Below are 14,088 nucleotides of genomic sequence, written 5' to 3' on the forward strand. Positions count from 1 at the left end.
AAAGTCTAGCAGTTCTGGGGAAGAAACTATTAGAGTAGAAGGCTTTCTTACATCTAGGGATCTTTTCTGGGTAGGGGGTGTGACTTTGCTCTTTGTCGGGTTTGTCGGGGGTATTTACGTCGAGGGGTACACGGGATTGTAGTTAGTCGGAGCATTCACCATTAAAATACTTGTAGAACAGGCAGTGGGATGAAACATTATGTTGATAGGACAAAGGTTGAAGCTTGTATGACAGTTTAGGACCTATCAGATTGGCGACTCTCTTTTGAACCCTGTCCAGAGCGAGATACTAGTAGCAGATACACCAGCCCAAATGTGACAACAGTACTCCATACATGAGCGAATAGTGGCCTTTTAGAGATACAGGATACTTTCAGGCGTAAGTAGCTTCCTAGTACGGTACAGTATTGGCAATGCTCTCAATGTAACTGCTCCAGCTCATGTTCCCCGTGAACGTTAGGCCGAGGAGTTTGAAAGAAGTACTTTCAGGTAATGTATGCTTAGTCATAGCTATTGGTGATTGAGAAGGTTTCTTGTAATTATTGAAGGAAATAAGCTTAGTCTTGGCAGCATTGAATGTGACCATCCATTTTTGTCCCCATTCCACTACGGATTGGAGGTATTCTTCTAGTGTTTTTGCCATTTCCTTAGATATGTGTTCAATTATTTTCCCCTCGTGTCTGTTATAGTGTGTGGTGTCATCTGTAAATATACTCATCTCAGAAACAATTTTATCATAGAGATCATTTATAGATATCAGGAATAATAAAGGTCCAAGAATCGATCCCTGACGTACACCAGCATTTATATGATATTGTTTAGATGCACGACCGCCAAGAACAAAATGGATTCTTCTCTTATCTAAGAATGATTTAATTATGTTAAGTATTCGTCCAGTGATACTGTAAGATGTGATTTTCCTGAGAAGACCATCGTGCCAAACCCTGTCAAAAGCCTTAGATATATCTAGGGCGACCGCTTTACCCTCTCCTGCTTTGTCCAGTGTATGGTATATATGTTCAGAGATTACAGTAAGGATATCTGCTGTAGAACGAGCTTGTATAAATTCGTATTGTTGGTCAGTCAGAAGTTTAGCAGCTAGCGTAAGGTGATGTACTAGAGCTTGATTAATTATGGACTCAAATATTTTGGCGAAAAGCTGGAGGAGGCTAATGGAGCAATAATTTAGTGGGTCAGTTCTTTCGCCAGAATTCTTATAAACTGGTAATATAGAAGCAGTTTTCCAGCAGCCAGGAAAGCAAGATTCGTTGAGGCATTTGTTGTATAGTTTGGCGAGGACTGAAGCAGACTCAGCGGAGCATTTTTTAATAGCACAGCCGGGATGAGATCGGGTTCACATGCTTTTGAGGTGTCTAAGATTTTTATGATAAACTGTACTTGAGAAAGATTGATTTTCAGATCATCTATTGTGGCATCTGTCGGCAAAGGAAAGTCAGGGAGGAAGTGATTTGCTGGGTCCAATGTGAAGTTTGAGGTAAACCGATTGGCAAGTATGTTAGCCTTCTCGGTTGCCGTACAAACAACTTCATGATTATTGAATAGTGAGGGAATTGTCGATTGGCCATTATTTACGACACTGCTGTAGATTTTCTAGAAATCAAGAGTTCCTAATTTCTGTGGTGAGTATATTAAGGAAAACCAAATACACTTAGGAAAGAAACTACTAAAATGACAATTACAACTCTTAAACTCTCATTTACAGACTACAAAACCAAAATCCAACCCTACATAAGAAGAAAATGGCAAAATACATGGGACATGGTTTCAAATAACAAACTCTATAAACATCTGGGAATTAGAATCACTACCTAACCTAAGAAAGAAATTATATTAAGCAGAATTAGAATTGGGCATATATACTTTTACACACGCCTACGTGCTTAAAGGAGAAACAGTGAATTGGAGTACCTGCTGCAAACAACTACTCTTAGTCAGTCACATACTGATCGACTGCCAAAAATATAAGAACATTCGCAAGAAAAGCTATCACGCAACAACCCTTGCAAAGCTATTCAAAGAAGTACCTGCCCCTTAAATAATAGAGTATTTAAAAACAGACTATGTCCAACTCTTATAGAACAAACATTAACAGAAATCTAGGTGAACTATTACCGATCTAAACTTTTCTATCGACGAACTATTTATTTTCAGATTATAATATCTGACATAGAATGACCTACGGTGGCTGATTTGCCGTAAAAACTAAACAATATTATTATATAATCGATATCGATTATTACATATTATATGCTATCCAATATGTAGCAGTAATTTCAAAAGTAATATATATATATATATATATATATATATATATATATATATATATATATATATATAACTTGGGTGACATCAGCTACAATCGAAACCGAAATCAAAACATATAGAGCTCCATCCGTAGGCGTTACCGTTTACGCTATCGTCAGTTGGATACGAAATAGCTAAAAGTTAGACTCCTCCTCTAAAATAAGATACGCCCATTCAATCTTCAGATATCCAAACAGATCTCTAATAACACGCTCAACTTTCATAAATTCTACTACATAAAGGATCTAAAATATCCAATTCTATTATATTTCGTGCCATTCTTTCTTTCTTTCGTTCTCTATCTCTCTCTCCCTATAATATATATATATATATATATATTATAAATTACTAACTAGCTCTACCTACGTATTGAGCACTTTTGAAGTAAATACTTAAAGTTTACGCATAAATCTATACTTTCGTATATTAGGTTTATATGAGTAAATGAAGTAGTTATATATATATATATATATACACACAGTATATATATATATTTAGTATATATATATATATTCAGTATATATATATATATATATATTAAATTTATTTATACAAACATTTATGGCTACATATGTGCATACATACTTTTAGGGATGCCAATATGATCTCAAATTAAAACGTGACAGACTAATCAACCGACAGACATTGCTTCTCATAAAGACGCTAGGTCGAAAGAAAAAAGTTTCATGCCGAAATCAAATAATACATGGAAATCATTTCTAATGACCGATATTCGCAACTTGTAATAATTGGTGACTTGTCAAGTCATATCCTAAAATCGACGCACGTCTTCCTAGACAGCAGACTCAAAGGTATCGATTTTATTTGATAGAATTTGACGACATACTTTTACAAATGGAGACTTTTCATTTGTTTTATCGTTATTTACATAGCGGAAGGTATGCGCGTTTATACTTGTATTACAGGATACACTGACAAACTAATTAACCGATTATTATGGATTTTGGAATGCAGCTTCTAGGCATGAGTGGTTGTAATATGGGTCATATTTGTTTTATGAATAAGAGGTTAAGAAGGGACAGAAGCCGTCGTGAAAATTCAGATAGTTCAATTTTGGCTAAACTTGCCGTGCAAACAATCTCATGATTATTGGATAATTGGGGAATTGTCGATTGCCCATTCTACACTGTTGTAGATTTTCCAGAAATCACGGCTTCTTAATTTCTGTAGTGAGTATATTAAGGAAAACCAAATACACTTGGGAAAGAAACTACTAAAATGACAATAACAACTCTTAAACTCTCATTTACAGACTACAAAACTAAAATCTACAGTAACAACTGGAAAATGTGACACAAGGTCGGAAGACGGGAGAGAGCCAAGACAGCACCTCTGAAGAATGAGCACCCCGACTTATAATAAATTGCCTTGGTATCTTGTCGGCATGTCCTGGTAGGGTACCTCTGATAGTAATCAATAAACTTACTTCACTCCAAAGACGTAATGCAGCGTTCTGGGAGGGTGGGCCTCCTAGAACAGCACAGGTTCCTCGGTAAACAGGGAAAAGTCATTAAAAAAGGTATTAGACATCAAGTAATAAAATTATTTTGAAGTATTTGAAAGTGTTTTAGGGGTCATAATATAGAAACAAAGACCCATTTGGAAATTTAAATATTTTAAATTTGTATTGAATTTGATCAATATTTTGTTAGAGACAAATTAAGAAAGATTCTGTAAATTTCAATTTTTTTTTTGCTAAAGAGCCTTTGAGATTAATCCTTATAGCAAGACATAACATACTTTTCTATATTGTGCTGTGTCTGTGTGGATCAGAAACCCTAGTACGAGTTATTAAATGAATTGCTTGCACTGTAAGCGGAGCCAGCTAAACCTTAATCTGCAAACTTGTGATTTTGATATTCTCTATTTATCGGCGTATTCGACAAAAATAGACGAGCAACCAGATATCTCCCAATCGACCTCCCTATTTCGCTTACAGATCGGCTGTGTAGATTAAGATATCTAAACAGATCTCTAATAACACGCTCGACTTTCATAAATTCTACTAGATAAAGGATCTAAAATATCCAATTCTAGTATATTTCGCGCCGTTCTTTCTTTCTTTCTTTCTCTATCTCTCTCTCTCTCTCTAATATATATATATATATATATATATATATATATATATATATATATATATATATATATATATATATACTAGCTGTACCCTGCCACGCGTTGCTGTGGCTCAATTTGGTGTCATGGAAAATTCTAATGAAAAGAGAAAATGCATGTTTCTTATATTCTTAGTACAGCAATCCACTCCAAAAAGTAAAAAAAAAAAAAAGTGGCGAAAAAAAAATGGTACTCTTGCAGAATTGGATCCTGATCCTCGGGATTACCGTCAATCATGGCTTGGGCTCGACCAACAATCAGTGGATAAAGCTGAACGTAGCAAAAATGTTGAAACGCTAAATATTTTTTTTTTTCTGTATACAAAAATGTGAGTTAGTAGTTAATATTTGAGTGATACACAGAATCGAAAAAGTTGTCCAAAAAACAAATAAATGAAAGCAAAGGTAAGGTAAGTTACGTTTCTACCTAACTGGATAATTGTTTAGTGTTTTTATGTAATGTAAAATGTTTAATCGGCTCGAAAAACAGAAATGGTTGCAGACTCTGTTAAATACGTTAAGTTTGGGAAAGTAAGATGAAAACTAAAAACTATACAATATAGTGTCAAAAACCCACAGAATATATGTTATCATGACTTAGGCTGACATAATCGGTGGGTTTGTGAGAGTATTTTGTATAGTTTGTTTTAGTTTTAACTCACTTTCTCAGACTTAACGTAATCAACAGTGTCCGCCACCATTTGTATCTTTCAAATACACCGATAAACACTGTTTTTCGAGCCGACTAAACGCTACATTAAATGAAAAGGGTTTGTATTACTAAACACAGATACAAAGAAGTTGTAAAAAAATAAATATATAACAAATAAATGTTATCAAAGGCAAGAAAAGTAAATGTTCTACCTAACTGGATAAGATTGTAGTGTTTTTATGTAATGTATAATGTTTAATCGGTTGAAAAACATGCAGTGTTTATCGGTATATTTGAAAAATACAAATGGCGACAGACTGTATCGAACACCTTAAGTTTGTGGAAATTTTGGGAAAATGATTTTAAACTAAAAAACTATACAAAATACTGTTAGGAACTCACTCAATATATGTTACTGTGACATAGGCTGACATATAATCAGTGGTTTTAAACTTTTGCTCGATACAGGTGACGACTTTTAAGAGTCCCTTTTAGTGATTACCTGGTTTGAGGATATTATATAACTAAACGGCAAATCTGCCCCAAAAATCCGGTATTATTTCACTTTAACGAAATATTTTATTGTAGATTTCCGTGTACTAAAAACGAATCTACAAACCGTTTCCGTCGCAAAAAGAAAGTCTACATGATATGAAGAAATTACTTTTTCGAAAAGTGGGTGATCACTTTTCAATGTAAATTTAACTTAGAATGAGCACCCACTTTCTGGTTACCTGAGAGAGGGGCATTTTCTGTGTGTGTGGGGTATTTGGCGGCCGGAGCTGCGAAAACACCCCCGCCCCTCCAACCAATTTAAACAGGTAATTTTAAAGGATTTTCCAAGGGTAGAAAGAAAGCCCCCCCCCCAAATCGTGGCCACAAAGTGGGTGATCATTTTACGGTAAATTATTATGGAAAAGTGAGCCTTCACTTTTTTAAACTAGCATTTCTTCATATCTTGGAAACTACTCGTTTGCCTTAATTATAAACGTTATTGTCGTTTTCAGCGACCCCGAAAACCACTAAAAGTGGTAATTTTAAAGGAATTTTCGAGGGTGGAGTAATTCTTCATATTTACCTTCTTTTTTTTCCAATACCATAAGAAATTAAGAAAAGCTTTAAAAAACATTTAAGATAAACAAATGGTGCTAGTGCACTCACCGATCGGCGCTATTTTTTAAATCGTATTTCCAAGCTTAATGAAAGTTTTATGATATGTTTTTTATTCAATTGTAAGGTTAACGTCCAATATATATATATATATATATATATATATATATATATATATATATATATATATATATATATATATATATATATAATTTAAAAAATAGGATTTTTTTTTACCCATCTATTAATTAGATAGTTAAATGTTGTAATTCGAAAGTCGTCAACGTGTGGTTCACGTGAAAGGCGCATTCCTACCGGAAATGAAATGGCGGACAGTCTCGCAGTTACGAAAAATATTTCTATTTTATTTAATATATTTTTATAATTTGCGATCTTAACGATCTGAATTTATTTTAATAACATGCAAACATTCCTTGACTTTACAGATAACTTTTCTGAAAATTTCAATTAAATTGGTAATGTAGAAATATGGTTCTATCGATTTTGAACGAACCAAGAATTACATTTTTATATATATAGATACATACTTCCTTTACTCACATAAATTAATATACGAAAGTATAAAGTATTTACTTCAACAGTGCTCAATACGTAGGTACAGCTAGTTAGTAAGTTATAAAATATATATGGCGATTAAGCTACTCTGAATATTTCGCGTTTCATCCACTCTAGGATTCTTCAGGCTTATCAGTACGCACACACACACACACACACACACACACACACACACACACACACACACACACACACACACACACACATATATATATATATATATATATATATATATATATATACTAGCTGTACCCGGCCACGCGTTGCTGTGGCTCAGTTTGTTAAAATGGAACACATGTGAAAGTAGAGAAAAGTGTGATTCTTTTTTTCAAGAGAATGTACAAATTATTTTTTTTAACAGATGTTAAGAAAATAAACAGAAAAATACTTCCATCATTTATTATGCAAAAAAATAAATAAAATGTTGATTTAGTGTTTCAATATGCTTATAAATTACGATAAAACTTGCTGAGTATGCACTGTTTTACGGTTGTTGTAAAAATGGAACGGAAACTTAAATTTTGCTTCATTTTAATCTTTCTTAATTTTTTAATTGTGCCCCCCCCAAACGAATATAATCAAAACAGTAACATTCAACAATTGTACTTTATGTATATAAAACACAAAATATTTATTAAAAAAAAATTAAAAAAAAGTTAATAACGAAAGGGAAATAATTCCATTTTTAAACGAAAAAGTCAGTTTACCTAACTTACTGTATTAATGCTATTTTTTTAAGCAAGAAAAAAAAGGTAAATATCCAGATACGTTACTACAGAACACCGACCACTCTAATTTGTTTTTTTATAGGTAATTGAGGTCGCTGACAACGAATCTGATAGTCAAACTTGGGGCAAATTTACCATTTGCATGGTATTTACCCCTGAACCCACGAACTTCTTTCCACCATTTTGCAGCATCCGTTTATGCTACGCGCATGCACGCTGTAGCATAAACAACGGCTTCACCAAGCAAACTATGTTGGGGGAGGTGATTTTTTTTCCAGGACATAAAATTTTCTAATTTTCAAAAATACATTATAGCGCTTTTTGGGTGGAAAATTTAAAATTAGCTGAAAAAGAAATAAAATAAGGAAAGGAAAGCACACCAAGTTGGAGTAGGGGGGTAATTTATCTGGTTTTTTTTTTTACCTGGAACATCGAATTTTCAAATTTTCCGTAAGTAACGCACCGATATTTACCAATTAGAACACCATTTAACATTTTCTGAAGATTTTACTTTGTACATTGGGGGCGCGAGCGGGGGGGGAGGCGGATGTGATGTTGGCGCGCAACATCACATCCCCCCAAACAAATTAGAGTGGTCGGTGTTCTGTAGTAGCGTATCTGGATATTTACAAAAAAAAATATTTAGGTTTGGCTATAAATTCCTAAACTCATTTCACCCTAAATAATTTAGGTGACTGAAATAGGAATCTAATTGAATCTTTAATTTCCTGAATAGTATCCGATAATTCATTTTTCTTCGAGTTATATCGAATACATTAATACGGACTTAAGGGGCTTTTTTCGTAATGTTACTGTAAAAATTATTTTTTATTGTTCAAAATTACGATGCTTTAAAAAAAGCAAAAATAAATTCTTGCGTTTTTTATTTACTACTGAAAACCATAATTTTAGTAAAGGTATTTTTTGTTTAAACAAAATAAAACATTTTCACCAAGAGTTAAGTAAAATAATTAGTTCATTATCTTCTGCGATCATTATTTGAAAAATACTGCAATTTTCATTAAAATTCGTTAATTTCCTGATTTTTGGTGAATTTTTAAGTAAAGGGAAGAATCAAAATGTGTATACACTTTGAGCGTCGGCATTCATTTTGCGACCACGTGTGGTTAATTTAAATTAAAGTTCAATCACATGGTTACATTATCAATAAACCCATTGAAAATTTACCGATATTGTAAACACATTCTGTTTATATTAAGCCTGTGGTGTTTTTTTAGTGATGCAATGTTGTCAACTGAGATTTAAAAAAAACCCGCGAGATCAGGAGAAAGAAATGTCCAGAAAATCACTAGCCAGTTTGGCAGAAAAGTAACTTATCTTGCCTTTGATAACATTTATTTGTTATATATTTGTTTTTTGACAACTTTTTCGAATCTATGTGTACAGTAATACAAACCCGTGTACAGTAATACAAACCCCTTCGGGGAGATTGGAATCCCCCCACCTAAAATGTACTTGGAAAAATCGATTTTATAGTGAGATTTAAGAATGGTTAGTCGAAAAAAAGGTGAAAAACAAAACAAATAATCAATAAATAATTGTTACCAAAGGCAATAAATGCTACTTTTTTACTTACATGAATGAGCTTATTTTATGTTTTAAAGTATTTTCAAGCAATCTAATGCGAGTGTCTGGGTGCCAAATACCTCCAGATTTTCTAGAATTTCCCGCTAGATTGTAAACGAAATCTCCAGATCTAGCAGGAAAACCGCTAAATTGTAACACTGGTCACGTGACAGGAAGCGGTAATAAATAATTGTCCCTAAATAAAAAAAATGGCCTCTCGGTACAAAGAAATCCACCTATTTATCATAGAAAAATTAAGTATAATGTTATAATTAAAAAAGAATATATAAAAAAACACATGGATATGGTAAACATATTATACCAAAATGTGGAAGCCATCCGTCCAGTGGTTTTTAGACAATTAACTCCGAACGAACCAACATTTACATTTTTATATATATAGATATATATATAAAATTTATTTATACAAATATTTATGGCTACATATGTGCGTACATGTTTCTGTAATCACCCGTTACAGGGAAGATTACGTCTTCAGGCCAAGAATTACCCTTGAAAACTCTTTCAAAATGTTTTCAAGGGTAATTCTTGGCCTGAAGACGTAATCTCCCCAGTAACTGGTGATTACAGAAACATGTATGCACATATGTAGCCATCAATATTTGTATAAATAAATTTAATATACCTGCTCTGTTTACTCATTGAGCACTTTTGGTAGACATGTTGTTTGATTGGATGTACTTCTAGGAAACGTAACTGCCATAATATATATATATATATATATATATACATATATATATATATATATATATATATATATATATATATATATATATATATATATATATATGGCGAGTTTTTCAAAATTAATTGAAATATAAAAACGAAATGTACTTACTGGCGAACAGCGCCTATCATGGCGGCTGTGACATAATTCAACGTTGCATCGGAAAAAGATGGAAGGGAAACCGGAAAATTTGAACGCCTTAAAAATACCTGTAATTGCAACATGAGCATCACCACCGGGTGCGAGATGAAAAGGCGCAACTAACCAGTCACTTGTCGGACATCTGTAATTAAAAAAGAAAATAGCAAAGGAAAGTAATATTAGCCTTGTGTCACGATTTTACTTACCGGTGCGTGTATAACCATGTTCTTCCCGGTCTGTGATTGCAATCACTCGGACGCCGATGTTTAGTTTTTGATAAAAGTTTATTACAAAGAGAAGAAGAGTCGCAGAAAACATCAGACGCATATTTTACTTACTGATAGAGAGAGAGAGAGAGAGAGAGAGAGAGAGAGAGAGAGAGAGAGAGATGAACAGAGATGAGGATAAATAATCTAGTACATTATTTTTAATTGGAATTCATTATTGAGATGAGTATTATTTATTAATTTTTTATTTATTGCGGTCTATTATCTTCATCTTTTTCTTAGTTGTTTCACGACGTTTCGGACAACTATTTCTATGGCCTGCGTCAGATAGTAACCACGACGGAATAGGAACTCTAAATCAACTGAGTGCATCCACTACAATTACTGCCTTCCATAGTTGTTGTCGTCTAACCACGTTTTGACCAAGTAAGCCTCTGGCTGGCTTTGAGTAGGATTGAAACCGACTATTCCTACCAAGAACCGCAGAGATTCAACGTCTTTATCAACTGCGCTTCGGGCCCCAAAGCCCAGAGAAATAATTGGCCGAAACGTCGTGAAACAATTAAGAAAAAGACAAGGATAATAGTCCACAATAAATACAACATTAATAAATAATCTAGTGTTAACTATTATGCACTTTTCGAAATAGATTGTTTATTTTGCACTTTAAATTAACAATTTCCGGGGTTAAATTTGACACATTGTTTTTAAAACTTGTTACTCCAACAATCGACACACTGCTGCTAAGGCTTGCTACTGTAAAAATTCGGCACACTGTGTCAAAGCTCGGTATCCAAAATTCAACACACTACTGTCCGAGATTGATATTCCAAAATCCAAATCAACCCAATCTCTGAAAAATCAAGCTTATTATTCAACCACAACATCTTACTTGTATATGAAATCGGAGGCATACAAAGAAAAGCGGCAGTCATTGTTTTTTCTTCTTTATTCATTTTGTCTAATACTATTTTTAAAGCATTTAATCACGAGAGAGGCACACCTTATCTACTTCAAATATCGTCAGACAAAAGACAGAAAATATCCATCGGGAAGTCACGTGGTTTCAATAACTTCCGTTCTGGGGTTACCTCGGACCCTTACGGTGTCATTTAAACTTTTCCATTCAAACAATGACCTTCGATATATAAGAAGTTATTAAAAGTTAAACTAATATTTATGGATGTGTCCACGTATGTTTACCACAACCTATGGTCATCCGTTGACCGACGGAAGTGTTATTTGTTTTATATTAGCACGTCACTAATTATTAAGGTTAACACCCATTCGATGGTAAGTAGTAATGCAATTGCCAGTTAGATAATTAACCGCACTATGAAATGGACAAATTTTGTTTACTTAAAAGGACAGACCAACAAGTATTTGCTGGATTTGAAAATGACCATGTGTAATTTGCAAAGAAGAGATCATTTGATAAGATGTACCATAGATGTGAAATTAAAAAAAAACCCCTCTTTCATTTGATTTTAATTACAGAGGAAAAAAAAAAGAAACCTTTTTGCAGTAGTGGCACCTAGACAAGTTCTTCATGTGAAGCTTCTGCAGGGAAATCCGATTGAAACCCAGTCGGGAAGCTACCGTGTAAATAACGCTGAAACGTTATAAAGTTTAGTAGCATTATATCTTTATTTTTTATCTAAGGGACATAAATGCGGTGCAAACTTGTTCAGTTCATGCAATTAATTTTACTCGCCGTGGGCGTGGGATGGTTATTCTTCTCGTATAAATTTGCGTGTGTGTATATGTTTATATATTTGTACGTACATGAGGCACTTCTCAACTAATAAATCGACCATTATTAAATTTTGGACACAGCTGATATGCACGTGTGGTCCAGTTATTGGCTAAATTTAGTTTAATTAAGTTTTATGTATAGTAAGCAAAGCGGAGGTGGATGTCCTTCGTGAAAATTTAGATACTTTCAATTTCTGTGAAATTTGACCAATATATTCCCCAAATTTCATTTTATTTAGAGTATTTTATAGTGATCTCAGTTTCAAACGTTAATCTTACAAAACGACGAGCAGGACAAGCTTTTTACGAGAGGCGTTCAATAATGAATGCCGTTGATTCACTTATAGCGGTAGAGCAACGAAGCTTGACAAAGCTATTAGTCTTTTTGTGCAAATAAATATAACTCAGAAACCAAAATTAATTCTGAGCTGTAATTTGCCACATAACTTATGGAGATATAAATCATTTTCATCAAAAGTCTCTTATGGAGTGTGTCCTTCCAAATACTAAAACCGGATCACTGCGTGACACTCAACATGATTCATTTCACACCTGCTCTAGTTCAAGCATCTATAAATAAAAAAAAAACACAATTAGTTCAGAGCTATAATTTGTCACATGACTCTTCGATATATAAATCATCATTAGAGCTATGACAACAGCATATTATTTTCCTTGTTTTGATTCTCAGGTATATATCCATCGATATCTTATATGTTTGTATATATAGAGTGATGTTGTTATCGGTTGATTAATTGTGTCTAACTATGCCGGATATATACTCGAGAGCAAAACAATGAAAAGAATATGCTGTTGTCATAGCACTGATCATTATGCATGCCAAATTTAAGAAAGATCAGATAACTTGTAGGTAAGGATCATTACTTATTTAACATCCTGTAGTTGCATTGAAATACGTAAGCGGAAGATTGAGAGCAAGTAATTCAACTCGCAAATTATTTATTATTTCGTATTATTGTGATCTAAAGGAGAAAAACCATTATGAGAAAAAAAATTAGAGGGAATCATTATTTGATAAGATCAGTGGAATGCGTGACAAGAAATAGAGTCGCACCTGCTGTTTTCCGCATTTCTCAAAGATAAAGTGGCATTTCTTTCGAAAAAAAAAGATGGGATACATGAAAGCAAAAACAAAAAGAACGAAAGAAATTAATAAAGAAAATAAAAAGAATAAAAAATACGACAGATATAGAAAAGGAAATGGAGTAAAAAAGAAAAATATAAAACTTAAAGAGAGAGAGAGAGAGAGAGAGAGAGAGAGAAAGAGAGGATGAGAGAAAGGAAAAGCTGTTTCGCTAGAAAAAAGTTAAACGGAGAGATAAAAGTAAAAGAGAAAGAGAGAAAAAGTGAGAAAGGAAAGGGGGAAATAAATAAATAAAGCAGAAAAGGATGGAGAGTAAAATTGGAAAAATAAAAATAAAAAGGGAGAGAAAAGAAAAATCGTTGAAATCGGTAGAAAAAGAGTTAAACGAAAAGATAAAAAGAAAATTAGAACGATATATATATATATATATATATTTATATTTATATATATATATATATTTATATATATATATATATATATATATAAAGAAAATTAGAAGGATAGAAGGATATATATATATATATATATATATATATATATATATATATATATATATATATATATATATATAGAGAGAGAGAGAGAGAGAGAGAGAGAGGGAGAGAGCTATAACAAAATGTTCTTGTATACATACACATGCTGTATTTATGCGCGCGTCTTTTTATTCTCTTCATCACCGCCGTTTCGTCTTATCATATAAGCTTTTTGTCATGAAGAAACAGGTCACAAAGAGACGGTCTCTGGGTTTTCTTCAAGGTTTTATTTAAAACAATAGAATCAAGAGAGAGATATGCAATCTTAATAACTTTTTGCTTATAAACTTCCTAATCTAACTAACATGAGTATTGCCTACGAATTGAGAAATCGGTAACATTCGCTTAGATTACCAGTTTTCTACATCATTGACCATGTATGATTCGCACAGCTTCCTCGATCTGAAAAGCTGTCTTTTTCAACTCGAAAACCTCACGTCATTCGTCTTCGTTTGCCTGTTTTGTC

General features: G+C 33.1%; 1 protein-coding gene across 1 annotated transcript in view; it reads right to left on the bottom strand.

The window, feature by feature from the left end:
* Positions 1-14,088, bottom strand: part of LOC145291622 (uncharacterized) — a 110,537-nt gene that overhangs the window by 2,651 nt on the left and 93,798 nt on the right. The window contains exon 10 of the mRNA XM_080137697.1: positions 9,973-10,144. Within this exon, the coding sequence (XP_079993823.1) occupies positions 9,973-10,144 (172 nt within the window). The remainder of the gene's footprint in view (positions 1-9,972; positions 10,145-14,088) is intronic.

This window comes from Euprymna scolopes, chromosome 12, assembly GCF_053919585.1.
Source record: "Euprymna scolopes isolate OS-2025 chromosome 12, ASM5391958v1, whole genome shotgun sequence".
Classification (NCBI taxonomy): Eukaryota; Metazoa; Mollusca; class Cephalopoda; order Sepiida; family Sepiolidae; genus Euprymna; species Euprymna scolopes.